Consider the following 11,709-nt stretch of genomic DNA (forward strand, 5'->3'; position numbering starts at 1 on the left):
TCAGGACGCGCAGAGGAGCAGGGTCTGAGGGCGATGGAGACCCGGTGATTAGCCGGGAGGAGCAGCCGAGAGCAGGTCAGCGGAGACCACTGTAACATGTACCCCAGGACACCCTGTGGTCCACTCAAGCCGACTCAAGCCCTCTGAAGCCCTCTATAACTGGTCCCCTAAAGCCCACCCAACCCCACCATCTATGCACTCTCTCCCACACACACTGACCCCCTCCAGCACAGCACAGCCCGCTCTCCCCTCGTCTCGCCCTCAAGACCGACCTGAAATTACATCAAATACTCGGCCCAGTGCTTGTACTATTATACATGTAATAAACCTTCCGCCCACACGAGGTCTGTGACAGCGCCAGAACACCGTGAGAAGGCTCGTGCTCGCAGACCCTGAAGAGAATTGCGCCAGCGAAACTTGCCGCATTCTTGTAGACTGAACGACTACTACACACATGCGACACTCTCACTCTTGTCGTCACTCTTGCTCTCACTCTCACCTTCGCCCTAACTCCCACTCTCACTCTCGCTCTCCATCTCATATCCTCACCCACTGACATCACCTCCTATTTTTATCCATCTCTAGTTCGCCGGCCCACACGGCTCCCGGCAAAAGCCCCACCTCTGCTTCTCTATAGCTATATAACCCTACCCATTATACAACCCTAATACACCCTTGCATACCGATCTTCCACCGATTGGACATCTCGTGTTGGATGCCATTCACTACCCAACTACTAAAAACAAGTTCTTGTTTTTTCGTCCCATTTGTCCCCTCGGCACTCTTTTTATAGCTCTGAGCACGCAAGGTACGGACCAAAAGCACACACTCCCTTCCGCACTACCTTCCTTTTCTTTTCTTTTTTTCACATAGAGTGTCGACAGGTATAGTGGTACTGGCTGTATTAGCATACCTGCAGTCTGAGGGCACAATCTACAAGTTTTCCGTCCAACCTGAAGACACACCCGTAACCGGATAATCTACATGTCCTCTGCCCCCTTGCAACAGAAACTCGGACTGTCTCAGCCCGCCGACCGTCAGTAATCCATCCAACAACAATCTTGAGTATTCACCCACAGTTTACCCGAGCGCCCTTCTAGAATATTCAGGGGATGGGGAGGCTACGGCAGGGGGGAGACCCGTGACACTCCGTTCCAGAAAGGCACACCCGCGCGACCTGCTTAACGGCTTTTGTTCAGGCTGTGCGCATTCTGCGGCTGCGCTGGCTGCGGCGCTGATCTACAGCGCAGCAAGCTTCTTGCTCCCTCTCTAATACCAGCACACATAGCCAAGCAAGTATACAAGTACTTAGACGTCTCTCATTGCATGGCATGGCCTCTCCGCGCCCAATCTTCCGTGTTTTACATGTTCCATGCCCACACACGCACCGCCCACTCCTTGTGTCCTCTTGTTGACCCCCATCCCCTTTCGGCCGTGAGCCAGAGCCAGAGCCAAGCTGTCTTCTTGTATCATATCTCAGTCCAAGGGTGGGCGGGGAGGCCCCAACAACGGCAGCCATGTATATAGTTACCTGTACAGGAAAAAAGGAATGAATGACCTTGGTCTGCTCTTCGGCTCAGAGCGACAGGATCGAGCAACGCAAAACAAGGGAGTTAGGACGACGAAAAAGAGTGCGTTTCATGTTCGCCGGGGACTTGGGACTTGGTGCCCAGTGCTCTCCGTTCGAAGTCGGCTTTGGATAAGGTAAGGTGGAGTGATGAGTCGGGCAGATAGAGGCAGATGGTGACAAACAGACACAATCATATTGCATCGCGTCAGCCCAACATCCCCGTCTCCTCTCTCTCTATCTCTCTCCGTCAAAGCGCCGCCGCTTCTTCAAACGTTCCCTTCCCCACGGCCTGCACTGCGACCTGTACAAGCACATGTACCTGTACCCTTTTTTTTGTTTTCTTTTTTTCTTCTTCTCTTGCCTGTTCCGCCTCATCTCACCATTGCTAGCGCCAGTCTTTCCAAAAGCCATGCCTATTTCCTATCCCTAGCCTGGCGCCCTTGTCCCGTCGTCTGTTTATACTACCTAACTAGACATTTCTATTTTATGTGTTTCCTAGTGCTTCTTGTTCTTGTCTCTCTGGAATCTTTGGCGGAGTCAGCTGGACAAGCTTAAACTCAAAAATAGAACCTACCGCTTGCTAACACAAGAACTTGGGCTTGTTGGACTAGCCGCTGGGAGCATGGAACTAGCGATAATCTGCGCCAATCTTCACCCCGACCAATTATCCATACTCGATCTGAACAATGTCCAGGCTAACCAACACACACCGTTTCTCTATTTGCCACCTCTTAAAGTGGGCCTCCATCAACAAGAACTTTGTCTTTGTAACCCCCCTCCAAGAAAAAGAAACATGAAGAAACAACTCATTGCATGATTCAATAGTTAGTTAATGCTTGTAGTATTACCCTCTTTCTTTTTTTCCCTTTCATGCACATCATCCACTCGCTGATTTAAACACCAAACAACACTTCCTTTTTGTATCCGGATGCTGATCTCCGGCCTGATCCCCACGGCCTTTTTGCCCGGTGTGTACAAGTACCAAGAACACACTGGATAAAAGCTGCAAGTGCAACCACGTTGTTCTAAAAATAACCGCTCCTTCCCAGCTGCCTCCTTTCGTAATCATGCAGCTGTATATGCACCAGTTCATCCTCTTTACGATTGTCCTGTAGCACTTGATGTTGTAACACAAACCCTTTCGCAAGTAACCCTTACATGTTCCACAAATCCCACCACGAACGACATATCTCCAGACGCAAGTCGAGTCACCATCATAGTGGAATTTCTCTTCTCTTTTTTTCTTCTTGCTGCTCCGGTCTTTGATTGATGCTACATATCGCTTCTTATGAAAAAAAAAAACGCAGTGCGCCCGCTGAAGAAAAAAAGAAATGTAACAAGCAAGCTTGTGCACGCCTAAAAACGCCATACAAGAAAGGAACACAATAAAAGGAAAACACCAAACTTCCCGCTTATTTATTTCCCCGACAGGATACACGCACACCGCCATCGATAGCCCTTAATCCCCTCCGCTACATCGGCGGAGACCCCGCGCCCGGAATCTGCGGTAGTGGAGCTGGCGCCGAGAACCCGCCGAATCCACCGACGTCCTGCGGCTCGGCCGCCTTGATAGTTCCATTGAGAAGTGGACATAGCTTCTTGTTGGTCTTGATGTGGCCAACCTGCCCGCAATTGGCGCACTTGCGAGTCGTGCCCGTTGACTTGGGCTCGGGCGCTGGGGGGGGACCGCCTCCGCCACCACTGGCGGAGGCGCCGCCGGCAGAGAGTGGGCCGTTGCCACCACCGGCACTGGTGAGTGCTGATGGCGAATGCCCTGTGGTACTGCCGGGCGTGCCAGGCTCAGGCGATAGAGCTTCCAAGGCACCATTGGAGCCGACGCGGCGATGCAGCTCTTTCTGCTTTTCGCGTGTCTTGCGACGGTCGCGGTTTTTCTTGAGGCGGGCAAGTTCCTCTTCGACCCTGTGTTGAGTGAAAGATGGGGTGTTAGTAGAGAAATATACACAAATGTAGGGGAGCTACGTACTTTTTGATACCCAGCCGGTCGCGATCGGCATTACCAGTTGGTAGGATATCGTAAAGACTAAGAGGAGAAACAATGTTAGCATTCTGCCTGGAGCATGCAGCACTTCACAGACTTTTGGGAATACATACCTGGTGGGGTTAATGTCCGCCTCATCGCGGCGCTTCAGGTAATGGGCAATCACCACTGGGTCCTCAACAACCTCCTCGACCGGCGCAATAGACCCGTCGGGCTGGCGCATTTGGCGCGTGATGCGCAGCTTCCTCTTGCTGATGGCACGACTGGCCGACGTTAGGCCGCTGATCTGACTGAAACCGTCTTCGGCGATTGGTGTCTGGCCATTTGCATTCGCGTGGGTGGGCGCGTGGGTGTTGAAGCGCTCGTCTTCGTCGACCGTGTGCAGTACATCATTGTCGTCGTGAAGTTGCGGGTCCGACAGCGTCGAGCGTTGCTTGTCCCAAATCTCGCTGATACCATCACGGTACATGGCTTCCTGGCGCTTGACGTTGTACGCGTGGCCGTTGTTCTCGCGCTTCTGCCGCTCCATGGCGTCAGCCGAGGTGGCCAATGGGCCCTGAACGGCTTCAATATAACCGCCTTTCATGGATGTCCGGATGAAACTAAAGCCCAGGCCGTGGCCCGTCGGGTCGCCCTCACCGTGTAGCTGGAGCATGGCCTTGCCGGCGCAAGCATCGATAAAGGCCTTACTGGTCTTCCACGGGGCCATTTTGTCGGCCAGCGCCTCTTCGGCCTTTTCTTGTGTCTTTTTTGCGCCCTTGGATTTGGCGCCAGGACCCCCACCACCACCCTCTTCGTCGTCGTCCGACTCTTCATCTTCCAGTACGGCGTTTTTGGGATCGAAGCCAGCATCTTCAAGCATTTTGAGACCGAGAGCCATGCCATCAATCAGGCACGTGTCTTCAGGCTTGATCATGGCGCGGATGCGTTCCTCGTCCATTAGCACCTCCCCTTCCCGCAACTTCCACTGCCCCTTTTCTGACTTGGCATATGAAAGGAATTCCTTGAGCTTCTGGCGGTTTTGGGCATCCGTACTGTCGGCGATATGTTTTGTAATATCGGAGAGGTTGACCAGTTGACCAGGGTCTTTGTGCATTAATCGGTAGCTGATCATCTTGATGCGATTCTTGCTGGCATTGGTGACCTTGCGGCTATGGGGGCCAGGAACCTCGACGGACGGGAAAGTCTGACCAACGACATAGATATGATCAATATTGCGCAGGTACCATTTAGACCCATACAGACCGGTGCTGGAGCGGCCCAGCAAAAAGTCGCCAGTGCGTACTTTGTGCTTGAACAACGGCGCGCGGTACATTTGGTTGTGGAAGGTCGGCACCATTTGGCCAGGATTAACGGTGCCGAAGATTGAGAAGGGTGACCGGTCCTCGGGTAGCAAGACGTGAGTCTCGCCGACGTCTAGCTTCTCAGGCATCTTTTCATCTGCAGCGTCAACTTTGCGGTAGTAGTTGATGACACGATTGGCCATTCCAAACTTGGACAGCACGGTGGGGATGCGCTCGCAGTACTCGAATAGCACGGCCGAAGCGTTGTCGTTGAGCGATAAATCTTTGGTCTCGCGGAAGACCTCATGGGCCTTGCCCTTGGTGAGCTTTTTCTTGACGTGGCCACGGCGGTGGAATTCAATGTCGCGGTTGACAAACTGGCGCGTGCGCAGCGGCGGGCGGTGGTAGCGGTCGGGAGTTTCGTTGAGCTTGACCTTGTAGTAGGGCCAAGCCAATTTGAGCGCAGGCAAACTGTGCTCGACATTGATGTTACCAAGAGTGGCGCGCACCTTGTGCTTGTGATTCTCCTTGAGCATTTCATAGGCATCGTCGTTGGCAATGTTGAAGCGGCTTTTGGTCCGCCGGCCAAGATTGCCTGTGGCGTTGCGTTTGTTAGACGCCTCGGCCTTTTGGCGCTTAGCCAAGACTTCGACTGACACTTCCTCAAGGTGGAGATGCGGATCTGTGAAGTCGACATAGACGCGTTTGCCCAGGCGTTTGGTGTGGTTCTCAAAGTCATCAAAGGATGGAGCGGTGTAACGGGGGATATCGGGGAGTCGTGTATCAATAACCCGGAGCTTTTTCTTGGGTCTTTCGCTGTCTACGTCCATGAAAATAGCATCCCATTCGTCGTCCCCGTCGGCGTCGTCGGCGTTGGGCTCGCGTTTAGCGTTGGGGACTTCGAGAGCGTCTTCGGCAGCGGTCACGAGATGTTCAGCGGACGAGATCTCGGTAGAAAAGTCGAAGCACACGGTGGCAATGTCCTGCAGGGTGAAGCCGGCAATGGGATCGTCATCCTCGTCGTTGTCCAGGCTAATTTCATTGTCGGTGGTGGCCTGGCGCGCCTCCTTTGCGAGGCCCAGTTGCACAAAGTTAGAGTTCTCGGGATCATAGGCCTTGCGGCGGTTGCTATCGGGCAGACGGAATATCTTTTCCTGGTCGGGGGCAATATCCAGGGAGAGCTTGGACGTGATGAGCGGCTTCATCTTGCGCAGAGGCTTCTTGGAAATATACTTTGACGGCTTGGGCGGCAGCAGCGAGTTCCATTCGAGCACGACGCCCTGCTTGAAGTCGGGCCACTTTTGCCTGAGGAGCTCCTCAGCGGACTCAATGGCGGGTGGGATATCAGGGTCCTGGTTGGTCTGTTCGGCCAGCATGTCAAAGTCTTCGTCCTCGACGCTGTCAAAGAGCGGGTCGCGGAAGCTGGACTCGGGGACTATCACGGGGCCCTTTATCGCCGCATCCGCCTCCGACTTCTCCTCAGCAGGTCCTTCGGGGGTATCGGGACCGAAGAGGTTGCCAAAGGGCGACGAGTCGCGCTCGCCAAACAGATCGTCGTCGTCAAGGTCATTGGCGTCTTCGGGGAGGTTGCCATTGGTGCCGCTGTCTCCCAGGCTGGTGGCGTCATTGGACCCCGATTTGGCAGCAGCGGTAGTGGCAGCAGCAGTTACGGTCGCGGGCTCTTCATCAGGAAGATCGTCGTCGTCGGAAATGTCGCCGTAGTCCATAGCATCGTCGGCCTTGCCGGACTGGTCGATGGTCTCGTTGGCGAGGAAGGCATTGAGATCGCTGTCGGGGCCCTCTGCGCTATCGAGGAGGTTGCGGATGGCATCCTCGTCGGCAGCATCTTGCTGCTTCCAGAGGTCAGAGTCGGCGCCGGGCGCCGGCGCATTGGGGACGGGGTCGAAGCTGGGCATGGCGATCGGAGATGGAGACAGTAGAGTAGATCGGGGGACGGAACAGGACACGTGCGCGTCGCAGGCCCGGGCCAGAGAAGGAGGTTGCTGGGATGTTCACAGCGCGGCGCACCGGGCAGTCATCAGAACAACCAGCAGAGCGCAAAAAAGCCGGACAGGAGAAGTGTGTGATGGAAGAGTTGCGCGGGAGATGTCGCACGGAGGGAGCCGCAGCGGAGGGCAGACGGACGGGGTGGTGAGACGCTGGGAACAGTGCCGGTACCGTGTAAAATAATGCAGAAGGCTCAGGAGCAATGCGGCGGGCGCAATCGGCGGCGATGAACGGAAGCGGCGCGGCGATGGAAGAAGAAGATCGGAGAGGCCGTTGGAATCAAAGGCTGAGGTCGAGGCCTGAAAACAAGAATTAGCCAAACTTGAGGCGACAAGGCGCGGATAGAAAAGTGGAGCGGAGCGTGATCACGTGACTGAAATTGGACCCAGTTTGGACCCCAGACTACAACTTAGGAAGCGAGAACTTGGAGCTTTTCATTTTTCTCAGATGCCAATCTAGAAGTACTCGCACGCGTTTATATTGACAGCATCTTGTTTTCTAGCTGGCTGCAACTGTATTTTTACAGGCTATACGGATTGCTACTACTAGTCATATATTCTTATTCTTTCGGGTTCTTTGCTATTGGGACACTCTTGTATTGACTCCGCCAAATCTATATACACACGTCCCCCTGCAACTCGATCTTAGAAGAGGCAGCAAAACGAAAGGCTAAATAAAACACGCAAAATACCATCCGTATATCATGACCAAAACAAAAGAAATAAAAGAATGAATGACGGGCAAAGCTGGGCCCGGACTAGCTTGGGTATAAAAGTGGAAGCGAGCGTGTGTAAGTCAAAAATAACAAGCGCTGGAGAACAAAAAAAAGAACGAGGCAGCTTCAGATCGAGAAACCTAGAGAAGAAGATAAAAGGTACAATCACCAGAAAAAAGAAAAAAAACACCTTTACTGTGGCGTGCTCGCGTACACGTGCTGCGCCTCCCAGCGCAAAAAGTCGCCCAGATCGTGGCCCAGGTTGTATCCCATGGGGATAAAGTCGCTCTCATCGGCCTGCGTCTTGGCTATGGGAGGCATCGGGCTCTGCGGCAAACTCATCATGCTGTCGTTGTTCGCCATCATGCCCAGGGGATGCTGTGGCGGCGTGGCCGAGCCGGTATGCGAATTGCTGCGGACACCGCGGCCGGCGGGCCGTCTGCCGTGCATGACTGAGTCGACGGATAGATTGTTCTGGCGGCCGCGCGGCGGCGGCGTGTGGCTTACGGGTATGTATGGCGCCGTCTGTCTGCGCGGCGGCGGTGGTGGCGGGAAGATGCACGCAGATGTGCGTGGGATGTCATCAGACGAGCGCGGCGTTGACGAGAGCGATGGCGGCGCCGATGTGTCTGTGTGATAGTCGGTGTACTCGCCGGGGTCCTTGGCGTGCGCTGAGTAGAAGCGCGCGTGCTTCTCGCCGGTTGCGTCGTGCTCCGACGCCGAGTACGGCGGCGGTGGGAGGTCCTGGTCGCTGGCGGCATCGGCAGCCATTGGCGCCGGCTTGGTCGCGGACGCAGTCATAGCCGGCTCTGGGCAGTCGGGCAGGTTCATGCCATAAAACCAGTCGGTCAGCTCGTCCATGTCGCCAACCTCGCAGATGGGGGAGGCCGTGGCGTCGTTGGAGGCCCGTTCGGAAAACCAGTCGCCTGCGCCCAGGATGGCCATCTGGAAGGCGGTCCAGTCGAGGTTGTTCTCGCCCGACATGCGGATGCCTGATTCGGCCTTGGAGATGCGGATGCGCCCGTGTCTAAAGCTTGGCGTGGTGCCCGAGGTCGGCGCCGCGTGGAAGTAGATAAAGTCTTCGTCCTCAGACGGCTCGTACTGGCTTGCTGAGCTAGTAGCACTGGAGACACTGCCATTGCGCGGTGTGGCAGAGCCGTCCGAGACAAATGACGAGAGCGTAGAGATGGGGGAGATGGGGTTGATGGTGGTAAAGGGCGAGTTGCTGGTGGGTGACGGCTCGTCAGAGTCGGCTGGGGCTGTCAGCGTGACCTCGGGAATAGTGGCCAGGCTCTTGCTGCGCGCTGGTGATGGCGATCGCGGCGTTGGCGGCAGGCTCTTGGAGTCGTCGTAGCGCGGTGTTTTCCTTGACACGGTAGAGTCATGGCGCGCCAGGATGGGTGCCGGGACAGGCGTAGCCGAAGACGTCAGCGGTGACGGTGACCCGGCCTGATTCCGTTTTGAAACATGGGAGGATGAGGGCGCCGGCGAGGGGGAGTTGAAATGGGAAGTCTGTTTCGGTGACATTTCAGAGGGGCCAATCAGGACGACGGCATCTGTTTCGGATGGCGCGTTCTCGGCCGGCTCTGACTGCAAGCTGCTGATGCTGGCACTGCCTCTGGCGTCCCCGACCATGCGCTCTTTCATGGCGGCCTCGCGCGTCTGCTTGACCTTTTCCAGCTGGTCCTCAGTAATAATCTCCTGGGCCTCAACCTTGCGGAAGCGGTGGAGGATTTCATCGGACATGATCCAACGGGACGTCTTGGCCAGCGCGGCCGAGGAGATCTTTTTCCTCGGCTTCTGCTTCTTGATCTGTTGGGACTGCATAGGCGTCTTTGGGAAGCCGGGCGACGGAGACCCCGCGGGTGGAAGCAGTGGGGCTGTGGGCGGGAAGGGCTGGGATGCTTCGGGGAGAGGGGCCGACTTTTGAGGCGGTTGGATTTGTTGTTGTTGCTGCTGCTTTGGTTGTGTCGGATAAGGCATGGGCCGGTAGAGCGGGGCGCTTCTGGGTGCCGGGTCAAGAGACGAGGTCCTGACACGGAGGCCCTCCTGGGCTGGGGTGGTAGATGACATGATAAGATGTTTTGCCTTTCTTTGTTCTTCCAATAGTTATGTCCTCTTGTATGTAGATTATGAGAGGAGGTAGGTTTGCAAGCAAGGCATAGTCCGGAGGGGTGGGGGGATAAAGAGAACAGAAAGAGTCCAAAGCCGACTAGCAACAAAGAAGCTGTAGAAGGCAAAGCTGATGAAGTCCGGAAACAAAGAGCCGAAGGGAAAAAAGAAAAGCAAAGGGCTTGTAGTTTCAGACGACAGCGCGGACCAAGCTGGGATGAGGAAGAAGACCAGGACAAAGAAAGGCATGGCGATGAGAGGAGGGCGGTGGGAGGAGGGCCACTAATATGCCGACTGGTATTCTTTTTTGGGAACATGTACAGCTTGCAGGCTTCTCTGTCCGTTTTCCTCGCAGACTCTGAGACTCTGAGACCACATACACTTAGGGCTTGCACATGTCTTGGCCAGGATTTTTTTGGAAGGACTGGGCCTTGGTCGGGGTCTGAGCGTAGAAAGAAACAGATCGAGGATGAGGATGAGGAGGAGTTAAAAAAAAAAAAGACGATGCCTGCCGGGGTTGTTTCTAATCGAGCAGGGGAGAGAGCCACGCGTGAGAGAAAAACGAAGGCAGAGAGATGCTATTCTAGGAGCCAGACGAAGCGGAAGACAAGGAGGAAAACGAGGGGAAATGGTCTGATATAGTGAGAGTCTCGGCAAGCCGGAAGCCTTAGGAAGGGAACAAGGAAGGCAGATAGACGGAAGAAACGGTGGGCAGGGAAAAACGAAGGAAGACAAAGAGAATACCGAGAAACAGGAAACCCACAAAAAAAGAAGACACAAGGAGCCGAGAAAGAGTGACGTCGAGAACTCAGCGGCGATCAAAGGGCAAGCACGCGTCCACTAACACGAAAACCAAGCAGTTACTCATTTTTACGGCTGCCAAAGGGAAGGTACACGTAAACAAACCGCAAGACCCAAGTCTAGTCTGGGCCAAGACAAATCACGAAGGGCACATACAGGAAAGAGGCAGCGGCGCAGGAGACTTGGAAAGCAACAGTCAGATATATCTATTAAATCTCCGAGTTTAGCGGAAACGGCTTTTTTATCTGATGACACTTCAAGAAGTATGTAGGTAGACGAGGCAAGTAGTCGAGTCCGCTCCTTCCCTTTTCTTCTTGCAAGCAACTACTGCCGTTGTTTAAGATCTCTCATGGGACATTAGACCTGCTGGCTTATCGGGACTTTTTTTTCCCCTCCAGCCTTGGTTCTCCCCTTCCTCTTCTCTTCTGTCCGGTTCTATTCTGAGAAGTAGAGGTACCATCGGATCGTTGCCGGTTCCCAGTGGCAGGAGGTAGTATACGGCCGTACTTTGCCTCTAAGAAACCACCACCGCCTTTATTGGTCTATGAAGAGCACACACGCAGCCTGCCTCTCGTGTCTTGAACCCGGCGTTTTTCTTTTATGCCGCTGTAGTGCACTTTCAGCCTGGCGTCCTTTCGTCAAGGTCAGAAGAGGGGGTGACCCTTTTACTTCTCACTTGTGTATGTACTCAGCGAGGTTCTTGATACCTTGCTTGGACTTTGATTCATTGTGCGTTTGGCTCTTTATTTTGCATCCTCCTCTCTCTTTCTCTCTATCTCTTCTCTGGCCTAAAACAGTATGCCGTGTTGCAGATCGAAATTAGCGGAAAATTGCAGAGTCAGTTAAAACAGCCGCGTGTCGAGAGGAAGAAGCAAGAGCAAGAGAACGAAACAAAACGAAAGGCCTCGCCGGACCTGGGTACGCCAGCCAGGGCCATTCCGTCAGTCCACGGGCCTTTTTGGTGTCAAAGAGGAACAGCCGCTTAGCTGTGTGTGGAAGTTGGCTTTTGTGTATGACCATACAAGCTGTTGTAGCAAGCGGTGGTTAATGATTGTAAGGCCGGCCGGCCGGCAGACCATCCCTGTGGATGGCCGTCTGCTACCAAAAACAGACCACGGAAAAAAGATCAGATCACGGCTAGTAAGTGTAACTAGACTTTGTGCTTGAGGAATTTTAGTGCAGGTGGTATACCTGCTACTGGTATAAGTGCCCATCATAAGCC

At 54.3% G+C, this 11,709-nt stretch overlaps 2 protein-coding genes across 2 annotated transcripts; both read right to left on the reverse strand.

Moving 5' to 3' along the window:
- Positions 1-3,042: 3,042 nt before the first annotated feature.
- Positions 3,043-6,768, reverse strand: BROUX77_003247 (uncharacterized protein; the record flags this gene model as incomplete). The annotated part of the gene is made up of 3 exons (XM_073747877.1): positions 3,043-3,490; positions 3,555-3,611; positions 3,683-6,768. The coding sequence occupies 3 exons, from the start codon at positions 6,766-6,768 to the stop codon at positions 3,043-3,045; spliced, it is 3,591 nt and encodes a 1,196-aa protein (XP_073605672.1).
- A 998-nt stretch (positions 6,769-7,766) lies between these two features.
- Positions 7,767-9,647, reverse strand: BROUX77_003248 (uncharacterized protein; the record flags this gene model as incomplete). The annotated part of the gene is made up of 1 exon (XM_073747879.1): positions 7,767-9,647. One exon carries the CDS (start codon positions 9,645-9,647, stop codon positions 7,767-7,769), a length of 1,881 nt encoding a protein of 626 aa, XP_073605673.1.
- Between the last annotated feature and the right edge of the window lie 2,062 nt (positions 9,648-11,709).

The sequence above is a fragment of the Berkeleyomyces rouxiae genome (assembly GCF_048999995.1).
Source record: "Berkeleyomyces rouxiae strain 22BRR77 chromosome Unknown BrBRR77_ptg000003l, whole genome shotgun sequence".
Lineage (NCBI taxonomy): Eukaryota > Fungi > Ascomycota > Sordariomycetes > Microascales > Ceratocystidaceae > Berkeleyomyces > Berkeleyomyces rouxiae.